Below are 11,597 nucleotides of genomic sequence, written 5' to 3'. Positions count from 1 at the left end.
CCTCTCGATCATGAAGAGGTTTATAAGTGCTGGGATACTAGACCTGTCGCTCATGAAGAGGTTCATAAGTGCTGAGATACTAGACCTCTCGCTCATGAAGAGGTTCATAAGTGCTGGAATACTAGACCTCTCGCTCATGAACAGGTTTATAAGTGCTGGGATACTAGACCTCTTTTCATGAAAAGGTTCATAAGTGCTGGGATACTAGACCTCTCGCTCATGAAGAGGTTTATAAGTGCTGGAATACTAGACCTCTCACTCATGAAGAGGTTTATAAGTGCTGAGATACTAGACCTCTCGCTCATGAAGAGGTTCATAAGTGCTGAGATACTAGACCTCTCGCTCATGAAGAGGTGTATAAGTGCTGAGATACTAGACCTCTCGCTCATGAAGAGGTTTCTAAGTGCTGGGATACTAGACCTTTCACTCATGAAGAGGTTTATAAGTGCTGGAATACTAGACCTCTCACTCATGAGGAGGTTTATCAGTGCTGAGGTACTAGACCTCTCGCTCATGAAGAGATTTATAAGTGCAGGGATACTAGACCTCTAGCTCGTGAAGAGGTTTATAAGTGATGGGATACTAGACCTCTAGCTCGTGAAGAGGTTTATAAGTGATGGGATGCTAGACCTCTTTTCATGAAAAGGTTGGGAATGTTATAGTTGTAGAAACAATGGTAAGGTAAGACAGTGAGTTTATTATTACGATGAACGCACAGAACAGTGAGTCAATATATATGTAGTTAAATTTAAGTGATTCTATTAGCTAAATCTCATTGAAAAATAACAAAAAACTATTTTTAAAATTATATAGGAAATAAATGAATTTGGAATTCATACACAAACATAAATGCAGTGAGTAAAACAAACAAGTGAATAATCAAATGTCTTTAGTTTTTGTTACATCTAAGCGGTATTGATTCCTAGCAAAAAAATCACTAAATTTACTCAAATACCTATTCTTGACAACTAACAGTGTAGTCCATGTGTTCCCTGAACCAAGCAGCAAAAAAATAGCGCTTAGAAAAGGTACCTGCAAAAAACAAAGAACTCAGACTAATAACCACATATAACGTTTACACAGAGGGCCATGACAACAAGACAATGCAGTATACAGTAATGAGTACAATAGATGACATGTTATCAGTAATCCATAAGTACGGTATACAGTAATGAGTACAATAGATGACATGTTATCAGTAGTCCATAAGTACGGTATACAGTAATGAGTACAATAGATGACATGTTATCAGTAATCCATAAGTACGGTATACAGTAATGAGTACAATAGATGACATGTTATCAGTAGTCCATAAGTACTGTATACAGTAATGAGTACAATAGATGACATGTTATCAGTAGTCCATAAGTACTGTATACAGTAAAGTATGGATATACCCAAAACGCTACAACGAAAAAAAAGAGTTAAGACAACTTAAAGACAAGCCCTATGCCACGACTAGCTATGCAATTGCGTATTATGGGCTTCATCACTCTTATCATAAAAAACTTTACTACTGACTGCATTTTGATTTTTAAATAATCTATATACATATCTCAAAGTTTGTCTGTGTGTACTTCGGTATGTCCAGCTTTAGCTATTAAAATTTAGGAATTAAAAGCTCGCACTCTGCTGGATTTGAATGCACGAAGATCACAACCGCAAGATTCGAACCACAAGACTTGAACCGTGCGCTTAGCCACCAAGATACGCTGTTCTCATGATTCTATCACTCTCACCACGCAATGTACATCTTATCCTTGATTGCCCACGCTAAATGGCGTATTAATTGACACTCTATTAACTCTATGAAACACAATCCTTTTTCGTGTTCTCGTAAACTTCTATTTCCGGTTTTTCATAAGGTTCAATTGCTGAATCGGTAAAGGCCAATACTTTTCACGCGAACAATTGTATTATCTAGAGTAGGAACGGCCTCTACATTCTCTCTCCGTTTGGTCAGACAAAGACAGTACGATATCTCAATTTTACATTTGTACCAGTATCATCGTATTCAAAGTTTTGATGGATAGCTTTTGCTGGAACAGCAACCTTTTTTATACACACACGCACGCGCGCGCGCGCACACACACACACACTATGAACGAATTATTATTATTAATTCAACATATGCAGGATTTTAATTTTGTTCTCAGTTCGTATTAATTGTATCATTCCCAAATCATCTTTTATTGTAATGGTAGCAAAACAGATTTAATTTAGCTATTACTAATTATTTCACATTTACATTCAAACACTTTTATGGTTGTTTTATTTCGTTTCTTAATTTATTTGACCTATACAAAACCTTTTCCTCACAATATGATGTTTGAAAGTTACAGTTGTTTGACCAAAATTGAAAACCTATACGTTGTTTTATTTTTCTCTTAATTTATTTAAACAGCACAAAACACTTTTCCCATAATATGTAGTTTGAAAGTTAGAATGGCAACTGTTTTATGTTAAAAACAAATAAATTTTCTGTGCAGAGACTTTTATTACCCGGGCAACGCCGAGCATTCAGCTAGTAGGCCTATATATTTGGCAAGTTTAATTTTATTTTGTTTCAACATTCTCCCGAGACAAAATACTGGTGACTTACGTAATATACATACACAATAATATCGCAATATAAATATCGCAATACATACGCAATACTGGTGACTTGTGGCTACAGACAAAACAGGGTGTAAAACTGCAAATATTCACCTGCCACTCAGTGCATTCTGGCGTCAACCAGAGCTTGTACAAGGTGTAGCTGTTGTAGAACTGGAATGTCTAAAAATAAATGGTGGATATTAGGGATGAACACAATTTCTAGCAAGAACTCTGTAAATACGAATTCGCCTATAGTTTAAGTGATACCGGATGAAACGGTTTTTGTAGGCTGGGAGAATGCGAATACAGCTGTGGGAGAATGCGAGTACAGCTGTGGGAGAATGCGAGTACAGCTGTGGGAGAATGCGAGTACAGCTGTGGGAGAATGCGAGTACAGCTGTGGGAGAATGCGAGTACAGCTGTGGGAGAATGCGAGTACAGCTGTGGGAGAATGCGAGTACAGCTGTGGGAGAATGCGAGTACAGCTGTGGGAGAATGCGAGTACAGCTGTGGGAGAATGCGAGTACAGCTGTGGGAGAATGCGAGTACAGCTGTGGGAGAATGCGAGTACAGCTGTGGGAGAATGCGAGTACAGCTGTGGGAGAATGCGAGTACAGCTGTGGGAGAATGCGAGTACAGCTGTGGGAGAATGCGAGTACAGCTGTGGGAGAATGCGAGTACAGCTGTGGGAGAATGCGAGTACAGCTGTGGGAGAATGCGAGTACAGCTGTGGGAGAATGCGAGTACAGCTGTGGGAGAATGCAAATAAAGCCGTGAGAGAATGCGAGTACAGCCGTGAGAGAATGCGAGTACAGCCGTGGGAGAATGCGAGTACAGCCGTGGGAGAATGCGAGTACAGCCGTGGGAGAATGCGAGTACAGCCGTGGGAGAATACGAGTACAGCCGTGGGAGAATGCGAGTACAGCCAAAGGGAGAATGCGAGTACAGCCGTGGGAGAATGCGAGTACAGCCGTGGGAAATTAGGAGTACAGCCGTGGTAGAATGCGAGTACAACTGTGGGAGATTGCGAGTACAGCTGTGGGAGAATGCGAGTACAGCTGTGGGAGAATGCGAGTACAGCTGTGGGAGAATGCAAATAAAGCCGTGAGAGAATGCGAGTACAGCCGTGAGAGAATGCGAGTACAGCCGTGGGAGAATGCGAGTACAGCCGTGGGAGAATGCGAGTACAGCCGTGGGAGAATGCGAGTACAGCCGTGGGAGAATGCGAGTACAGCCGTGGGAGAATACGAGTACAGCCGTGGGAGAATGCGAGTACAGCCAAAGGGAGAATGCGAGTACAGTCGTGGGAGAATGCGAGTACAGCCGTGGGAAATTAGGAGTACAGCCGTGGTAGAATGCGAGTACAACTGTGGGAGATTGCGAGTACAACTGTGGGCGATTGCGAGTACAACTATGAGAGATTGCGAGTACAACTGTGGGAGATTGCGAGTACAACTGTGGGAGATTGCGAGTACAACTGTGGGAGAATGCGAGTACAGCCGTGGGAAATTGCGAGTACAGCCGTGGTAGAATGCGAGTACAGCTGTGGGAGATTGCGAGTACAACTGTGGGCGATTGCGAGTACAACTATGGGAGATTGCGAGTACAACTGTGGGAGATTGCGAGTACAACTGTGGGAGATTGCGAGTACAACTGTGGGAGATAGTAAAGAATTCAGTCCATTTGCAATTGAATCAAATGATAATGAAATGTAACGAATAACTCGGGTTATGACATGCTTTGAAAGAAGGTTATACAGACAAACAGATTAGGAAACTTGCACCCTGTGGGGCCGAGAGAAATCTCTTCAGGCCAAATGAATATTACCATACAAAAACACTTACATAACCGAAGAAGAGGAAAGGAAGTAAAAAAGAAAAGCCTCGGAACATCCACGAATGAAAACCTTCCAAAGTGATATCCATATCATTGCGAAGACCTAAGGCTCGAAGTCTGTATAGTATGCCACTCTGATAATAGAACATCACCACCTGTACGACACCTGCAAAGAGCAACAAAAACCTTAAACACTTTGAAGCCCGAGATAATTCAGGGCAATGTTTTCCCATCTGACCCTTGACCTTTGCCCAAAAATACTCGGCTGTGTAGTTTTGCTTTGTTATCACTACTTCTGGTTCAGCTAGGAATACCAAATTACCAAATTCCGGTAACTTCGTGCACGATATGTTATTTGTATACAGTAGACACCTTTATAACGCATACTCTCTATAACGTAAATTCCACAAAACGTAAAAAATTTATGCAAAGCTTTTGCTTTGTGCAACATAAAAAATTCCATATAACATCAAATGTCAAGTCGGGACAAATTCTCAAATTCAAAATATTGAACAACGAGAATTTTGTAGTTGGCCTTAAAAATATCACTTTCTCTCTTGTCGCACTTGAGAGAGAAAATGATGATTAGGTCTCTATTATTTATAATGTATATACTAGCACCCTGGGAATCTAGTTCACCGTTACAGATTGTCAGGTGTGCTGACAAAGCGCAGACAATAAGTAGCTACGCAACAATTCTGAGATACTTCGAGGCAATCTATTGGTGCAGGAGTTGGTATGTCGATATACTGTATGTCGATATACTGTATGTCGATATACCAAGCTGAATGTCATGAGTTTTAGCCTCGTCGAAAGCGATCTTTTATCCTAACCTCGAACCATGGCGACAGATAGACAGACGATCAAACAGACACCGCTCCTAATACATATAGTGAAGCTATATTTTTGTTTTGCTTAATATAGACATATGAAATATTTGGCAATATTTTACCTTGACAGAATAGACATTGCTGTCTAAAAAAATGAGAAGTGATCTAAATTGACATTGAAAGTGTTCACTCCCCTGAACTTAATATGTTCGTACAAACCATTAATACTACAGTTACTGAACAGTTTTTAAATTAACATAGTCAATCAAGTCTAGTTTTTTCCATTTCGAAGGGCCAAAAGAGCGATTTTGGGAAGATCTTAGAATGAATTAGACGACTTACATGTATTTTACTGTTCGTGTAAGTCCCTATAACACAAATGGCCTGGAACGGATTATTTACATTGTAGGAGAGTCTACTAAAATCCCCAAGAAACAAGTTGATTGAACTACTATTTCTAATAGCAAAGCCATTTTAAATTGACAGAGAAATAAAAAATGGCTGCTGACCAAATACTAACTTCCAATAACAAACGAATTGAAATGTTTGGTAATGAAAACTCTGAAATAGACAAAGCTAGACAGCTTCTTCGCCTCAACAACATGAGCTTTACACTAAAACTAGTTGTTTTTCTATTCATAACAAATACACAACCTCTATGAGACTCTGTATACATAACAAATACACAACCTCTATGAGACTCTGTATACATAACAAATACACAACCTCTATGAGACTCAGTGTACATAACAAATACACAACCTCTATGAGACTCAGTGTACATAACAAATACACAACCTCTATGAGACTCGGCTTACTACAGTTATTAGCTTTTTCCAACTACGCCTAAAACATCACTTTTTCAAATGTAGAAAAAAACTATTTACCATATCTGATTTCAGTTTCTTCATAGAGTTCTACAAGGTTAGAGTTGCAAAACGATATTCAGTTCAAAAAGAAAGGAATTGTACAAATCTATGCATTTTCAGTTGATAAAAAATCGTTAATATGGCCTCAGATAAGAGGGCCCTTTTACAGGACTAGGCTTTAATTTGAATACGCTTCAATAAATGCGGAAGAGAAATAGCAGCTACACACAGGGTATGACATAAGAATGTACATATCCACAATTAGACATGAAAATACTCACAGATATATACATAGAGTATGACATGAGAATACTCACTGAGATATATACAGAGTATGGTATGACAATACTCACTGAGATATATACAGAGTATGACATAAGAATACTCACTGAGATATATACAGAGTATGACATAAGAATACTCAATGAGATATATACAGAGAATGATATGACAATACTCACTGATATATATATATATATATATATATATATATATATATATACAGAGCATGACATGAGAATAATCACTGAGATATATACAGAGCATGACATGAGAATACTCACTGAGATATATACAGAGTATGACATAAGAATACTCACTGAGATATATACAGAGTATGACATAAGAATACTCACTGAGACATATACAGAGTATGATATGACAATACTCACTGATATATATATATATATATCTATATATATATATACATATACAGAGCATGACATGAGAATAATCACTGAGATATATACAGAGCATGACATGAGAATACTCACTGAGATATATACAGAGTATGACATACGAATACTCACTGAGATATATATATATATATATACAGAGTATGACATAAGCATACTCACTGAGATATATACAGAGCATGACATGAGAATAATCACTGAGATATATACAGAGCATGACATGAGAATACTCACTGAGATATATACAGAGTATGACATAAGAATACTCACTGAGATATATATATATATATATATATACAGAGTATGACATAAGCATACTCACTGAGATATATACAGAGCATGACATGAGAATAATCACTGAGATATATACAGAGCATGACATGAGAATACTCACTGAGATATATACAGAGTATGACATGAGAATAATCACTGAGATATATACAGAGCATGACATGAGAATACTCACTGAGATATATACAGAGTATGATATAAGAATACTCACTGAGATATATACAGAGTATGACATAAGAATACTTACTGAGATATATACAGAGTATGGTATGACAATACTCACTGAGATATATACAGAGTATGACATAAGAATACTCACTGAGATATATATATATATACAGAGTATGACATAAGCATACTCACTGAGATATATACAGAACATGACATGAGAATAATCACTGAGATATATACAGAGCATGACATGAGAATACTCACTGAGATATATACAGAGTATGACATGAGAATAATCACTGAGATATATACAGAGCATGACATGAGAATACTCACTGAGATATATACAGAGTATGATATAAGAATACTCACTGAGATATATACAGAGTATGACATAAGAATACTCACTGAGATACATGTACAGTGAAACATGGATAACTCAAACTTCACGGGACCGAGCGAAAGTATTTGAGTTATCAGAGCATTCAAGTTATCAGAGCACAGTCACAAGTGAATGTATTTATCAGTAGATACATATACAAACTACATGTATATATAAAACTAAAGTATAGGTTGTTTGTTGTAAGTTAAAGGGCATCTGATGTAGAGTTTTAAAGTATTTATCAGAAAGTATAGATATTTTTATACACTTGAGATTTGTGTGTTGTTTTAGGTGATGTGACTGCCAGAACTTTTTCAGATTAAAATTGGCAAAACCTAATCGCGGTTGAAACGCTCAGAAGACATTTTTTCTTCTGAGTGTTTTACTCGAGATCAATTTTGCCAATTTTAATCTTAAAACGTCTTGTCAGTCACATCACCTAAAACTGCAAACAAATCTCAGCCCAATAGAAAAATATCTATTCTTTCTGATAATTTTTAAAACTGGACATCAGTAAACATTTATGACCAATGCAAAAAAGCATGCTTTACATCTGATCAGTTGTTTCATTTAAAAAACTTATTGAGTGTAGTCTGTGACAAGGTATTTTTTTGACAAAGATCAACAGTGTGACTTATTGTAGAAATAGATTTTAAACAGTTATTATAGTCCTTGCACACTCTCGTATCTATAAAACGTCTGAGGACATCTAAAGCGTTGTTTGCATCAGCCAAGGTAGGTGGATCAGGTTCAACAATCTCAGCCTCATCCTCTCTATCGGACTCATCGAGAGTACCACAATATGTCACGGACTGCACAATCTCTGCATCACTCAAATGCTCAGCAACAGTAATGTCTGCATCAACCACTAAAAGCTCATCTGCAAAACCAAACTTGAATTTAAGCTAAAGTAACACTATTTTTAAAACATTTGTTAGGCACCTTAGACAGTCATAAATTTAGCCCTTTATCGGGTCGAGTTCATAATAATGTAACAGCATTGGCTATTTCAAGATTACTTACTTGCTGTCACATTTGATGTATAATCTATGGTGCGTAGTAGAAGATTTAGATTTCTCACAGTGTCACCTTCTTCATTATCATCAGCAGTTGAAGTCGCATCTGTTTGATCAAGGTTGGTATGACCAAACCCGTGGTGAAAACAGTTGGCAATCGTTTCTTTTGTGACACGGCTCCGTGCTCTGTCCACCCAGCGTATTGCTTGCAAAACATTGATAGAAGCATCTGGCTTCTTTCCATGAGTGTCAATGTAATCAACAGTGAATTGCAAAACTTGCTGGCAATAGTAAGATTTAAGTTTGAATGATTCCTTGGTCCATAGGTTGCAGCACGCTTGTGGTATTGGGTGGTGTAAATAGAAGCCTGATTGACATAAGCCCATTCATAGTTGGGTGTGCTGGACAGTTGTCAATTATGAGAAGCACTTTTCTGTTTTTTCTGGTCATCCGGCGATCAAAATCTCTTACCCATGTTTGAAAGATGTCACTCACCATCCAAGCCTTCTTATTGTGGTAATACTGACATGGAAGGTTAGTAACATTTTTAAAACAGCGAGGATTTTTGAACTTTCCTATTACAATAGGAACTTCCTTCTCGATGCCCGACATATTAGCGCAAAGTGCCACAGTCAGTCATTCTTTTGACAACTTCCCTCCACTACACTTCTCCCCTTTAAAGTGCAACGTTTTGTCGACCATGAGCTTGTAAAACAACCCGGTTTCGTCCATATTGAATGTCATCATAAGTGTACGTTTGAAGTAATGGAGTAAGCACCTCTTCTTTCCACTTTTCCACTTCTCCAACATTAACTGCAGCTGACTCTCCAACAACTATCTGACAGCCAATAGAATGCCTTTTCTTCCACCTGTCGATCCAGCCACGAGAAACAGTAGTATCCTTTCCTAAATCCTGTAAAAACTTGTTAGCCTTTTCTAACAAAATTGGCCCATCGATAGGTACGCCTTCACTACGCACTTGTCTAAACCAAGTCAATAATACACCATCCAAATCATCGTGCGACGTTGAACGATCTCTTAGCCTTGATGAATTTTGGTCACATAACGATCTTATTCTTTCTTTTTGTTTAATCCATGTTGACACTGTACTTTTTGGAAAATTTTCTCTTTTTGATAATGCTGATAGCTTTTGTCCTGCTTCGATTTCCTCGAGTACTTTAAGTTTGTCAGAAGGTTTCCACGCTTTTCTTTGCTTGCGTGATGCCATCGTAAAGCGGATGTCTGTTGTAGCGGACGCCAAGCCACGAGCCTATTTGTGACATTTTATCTTTATGTATCCGCATATAATCACTGTTACAATATGTATTTTGCATGCTGTGTCTATCTTTATTAAATTTTTATCGCTAATACCTTCTAACGTTTATAGCTTGGCCGTAACTAAGCGAACGTCTTATAGCGACCCTATTAATCATTTTTATACGATTTTTTTTCGGTTCCATTATACGGTACGGGGGAAATTATATGTACACTATACGTGTATAAAAAGCGCTTTCGTTAAGAAAGCAGAGTAGTCTCAGCTCGGCAACTAGTGGAAACTCCTTCGAAATAAATTGAACGGAAACCACATTTGTGAATTCGGCAAAAAACTGTTCGAGTTAACGGTGCCGAGGTCGAGTTATATAAAGCCATTTATCATTGCGTGGGAACGGACCAAGCAAATCCATTCGAGTTAACCATGTGTTCGATATATCCGAGGGCGAGTTATCCATGTTTCACTGTATATACAGAGTATGACATGAAAATACTCACTGAGATATATATACATATATACAGAGTATGACGTGAGAATACTCACTAAGATATACAGAGTGTGACATGAGAATACTCACTAAGATATGTGCAGAATATGACAAATTGACTCCTAAAGCTCCAATAAGAAGCACCCTCGGGCCTGCAAACAGCATAACAGGAAGACTAATAATAAGGAATGCTAGCACATCATTGAGTTTATTAGTTTATGAACAGATCCACCACTATATCAAATATTGTTAGCATCACATTACAGTAAATCTGAAGCAGCTGTGTGACATACACATCGCAAGACCTCAAGGTTGCTGACTATTTAAACATGAGGGAAAAAAGGTACTTCCGAGCTCAAGATAGACAATTCACTAATTCAAGTAAGCTGGAGTATTACTGAACAGAACAATAGCAGCTGTAATTCCAGTAAGCTGAGGTATTACTAAACAGAACACCAGCAGCTGTAATTATGGTATAGAACGTTTCGATTAAAGTTATTCTTTTTATGCACATTGAAGTTACAAATTTCATAATTTTCTTGGAAAACAATATAGAAATTCTGCTTCACCGAATACGACCAGTGCACCTGCCTTTCCCATTAAGGAAATGGTGAGAATACGTTTGGTGTGTTAATTGTAACAACGATTAACACCATAGAATATGTGAAAGTTGCCTCCAACAAGCGATTAAACATGCAATGTCTATCTGTTTTACAGCTTACGACAACATTTATATTCGACTAGAAAACAATTCCTCTTTGAAATTCAGCATGGCTCCCATAATTAAAAAGAGCAGCCATAGCCTAGTGGTATAGAACCCCTGACCTGCAAACAACAAGTTGGGTTCAATTCCCCAAAGGCAGCAGGTGGTGGCAGGTGGTGGCAGGACTAACATCCAACCTTAAATTGCTCTTTACAACTGGGCATGTCACAAGTTGTCAAAGTTCTCTGCCTCTGGACTCACACGTTGCCAAGATCACAGAGCTATTGTTTGTACAACACGGGCTCTTAAAAACATGCGCTGCCGCTGCTGCCTCTGCTTACAGTGAGCCAAGCAGACATCATACTCGATCCATTGAGGGATTACTCACTATCCCATCATTCCCATGATTACAATTACAACAACAATACCACAAGAAACATTCTTTC

At 38.1% G+C, this 11,597-nt stretch overlaps 1 protein-coding gene across 1 annotated transcript in view; it reads right to left on the bottom strand.

Moving 5' to 3' along the window:
- Positions 1 to 677: 677 nt before the first annotated feature.
- LOC137390041 (ion channel TACAN-like) overlaps positions 678 to 11,597 on the bottom strand; it is a 33,454-nt gene continuing 22,534 nt past the window's right edge. Inside the window, exons 7-10 of the mRNA XM_068076275.1 lie at positions 10,539 to 10,600; positions 4,443 to 4,600; positions 2,710 to 2,778; positions 678 to 1,032 (exon numbers count right to left, since the gene is read on the bottom strand). Of these exons, the coding sequence (XP_067932376.1) occupies positions 880 to 1,032; positions 2,710 to 2,778; positions 4,443 to 4,600; positions 10,539 to 10,600 (442 nt within the window). The 3' untranslated portion in view covers positions 678 to 879. The remainder of the gene's footprint in view (positions 1,033 to 2,709; positions 2,779 to 4,442; positions 4,601 to 10,538; positions 10,601 to 11,597) is intronic.

This window comes from Watersipora subatra, chromosome 3, assembly GCF_963576615.1.
Source record: "Watersipora subatra chromosome 3, tzWatSuba1.1, whole genome shotgun sequence".
Classification (NCBI taxonomy): domain Eukaryota; kingdom Metazoa; phylum Bryozoa; class Gymnolaemata; order Cheilostomatida; family Watersiporidae; genus Watersipora; species Watersipora subatra.
This window is presented reverse-complemented; position numbering and strand designations above follow the sequence as displayed.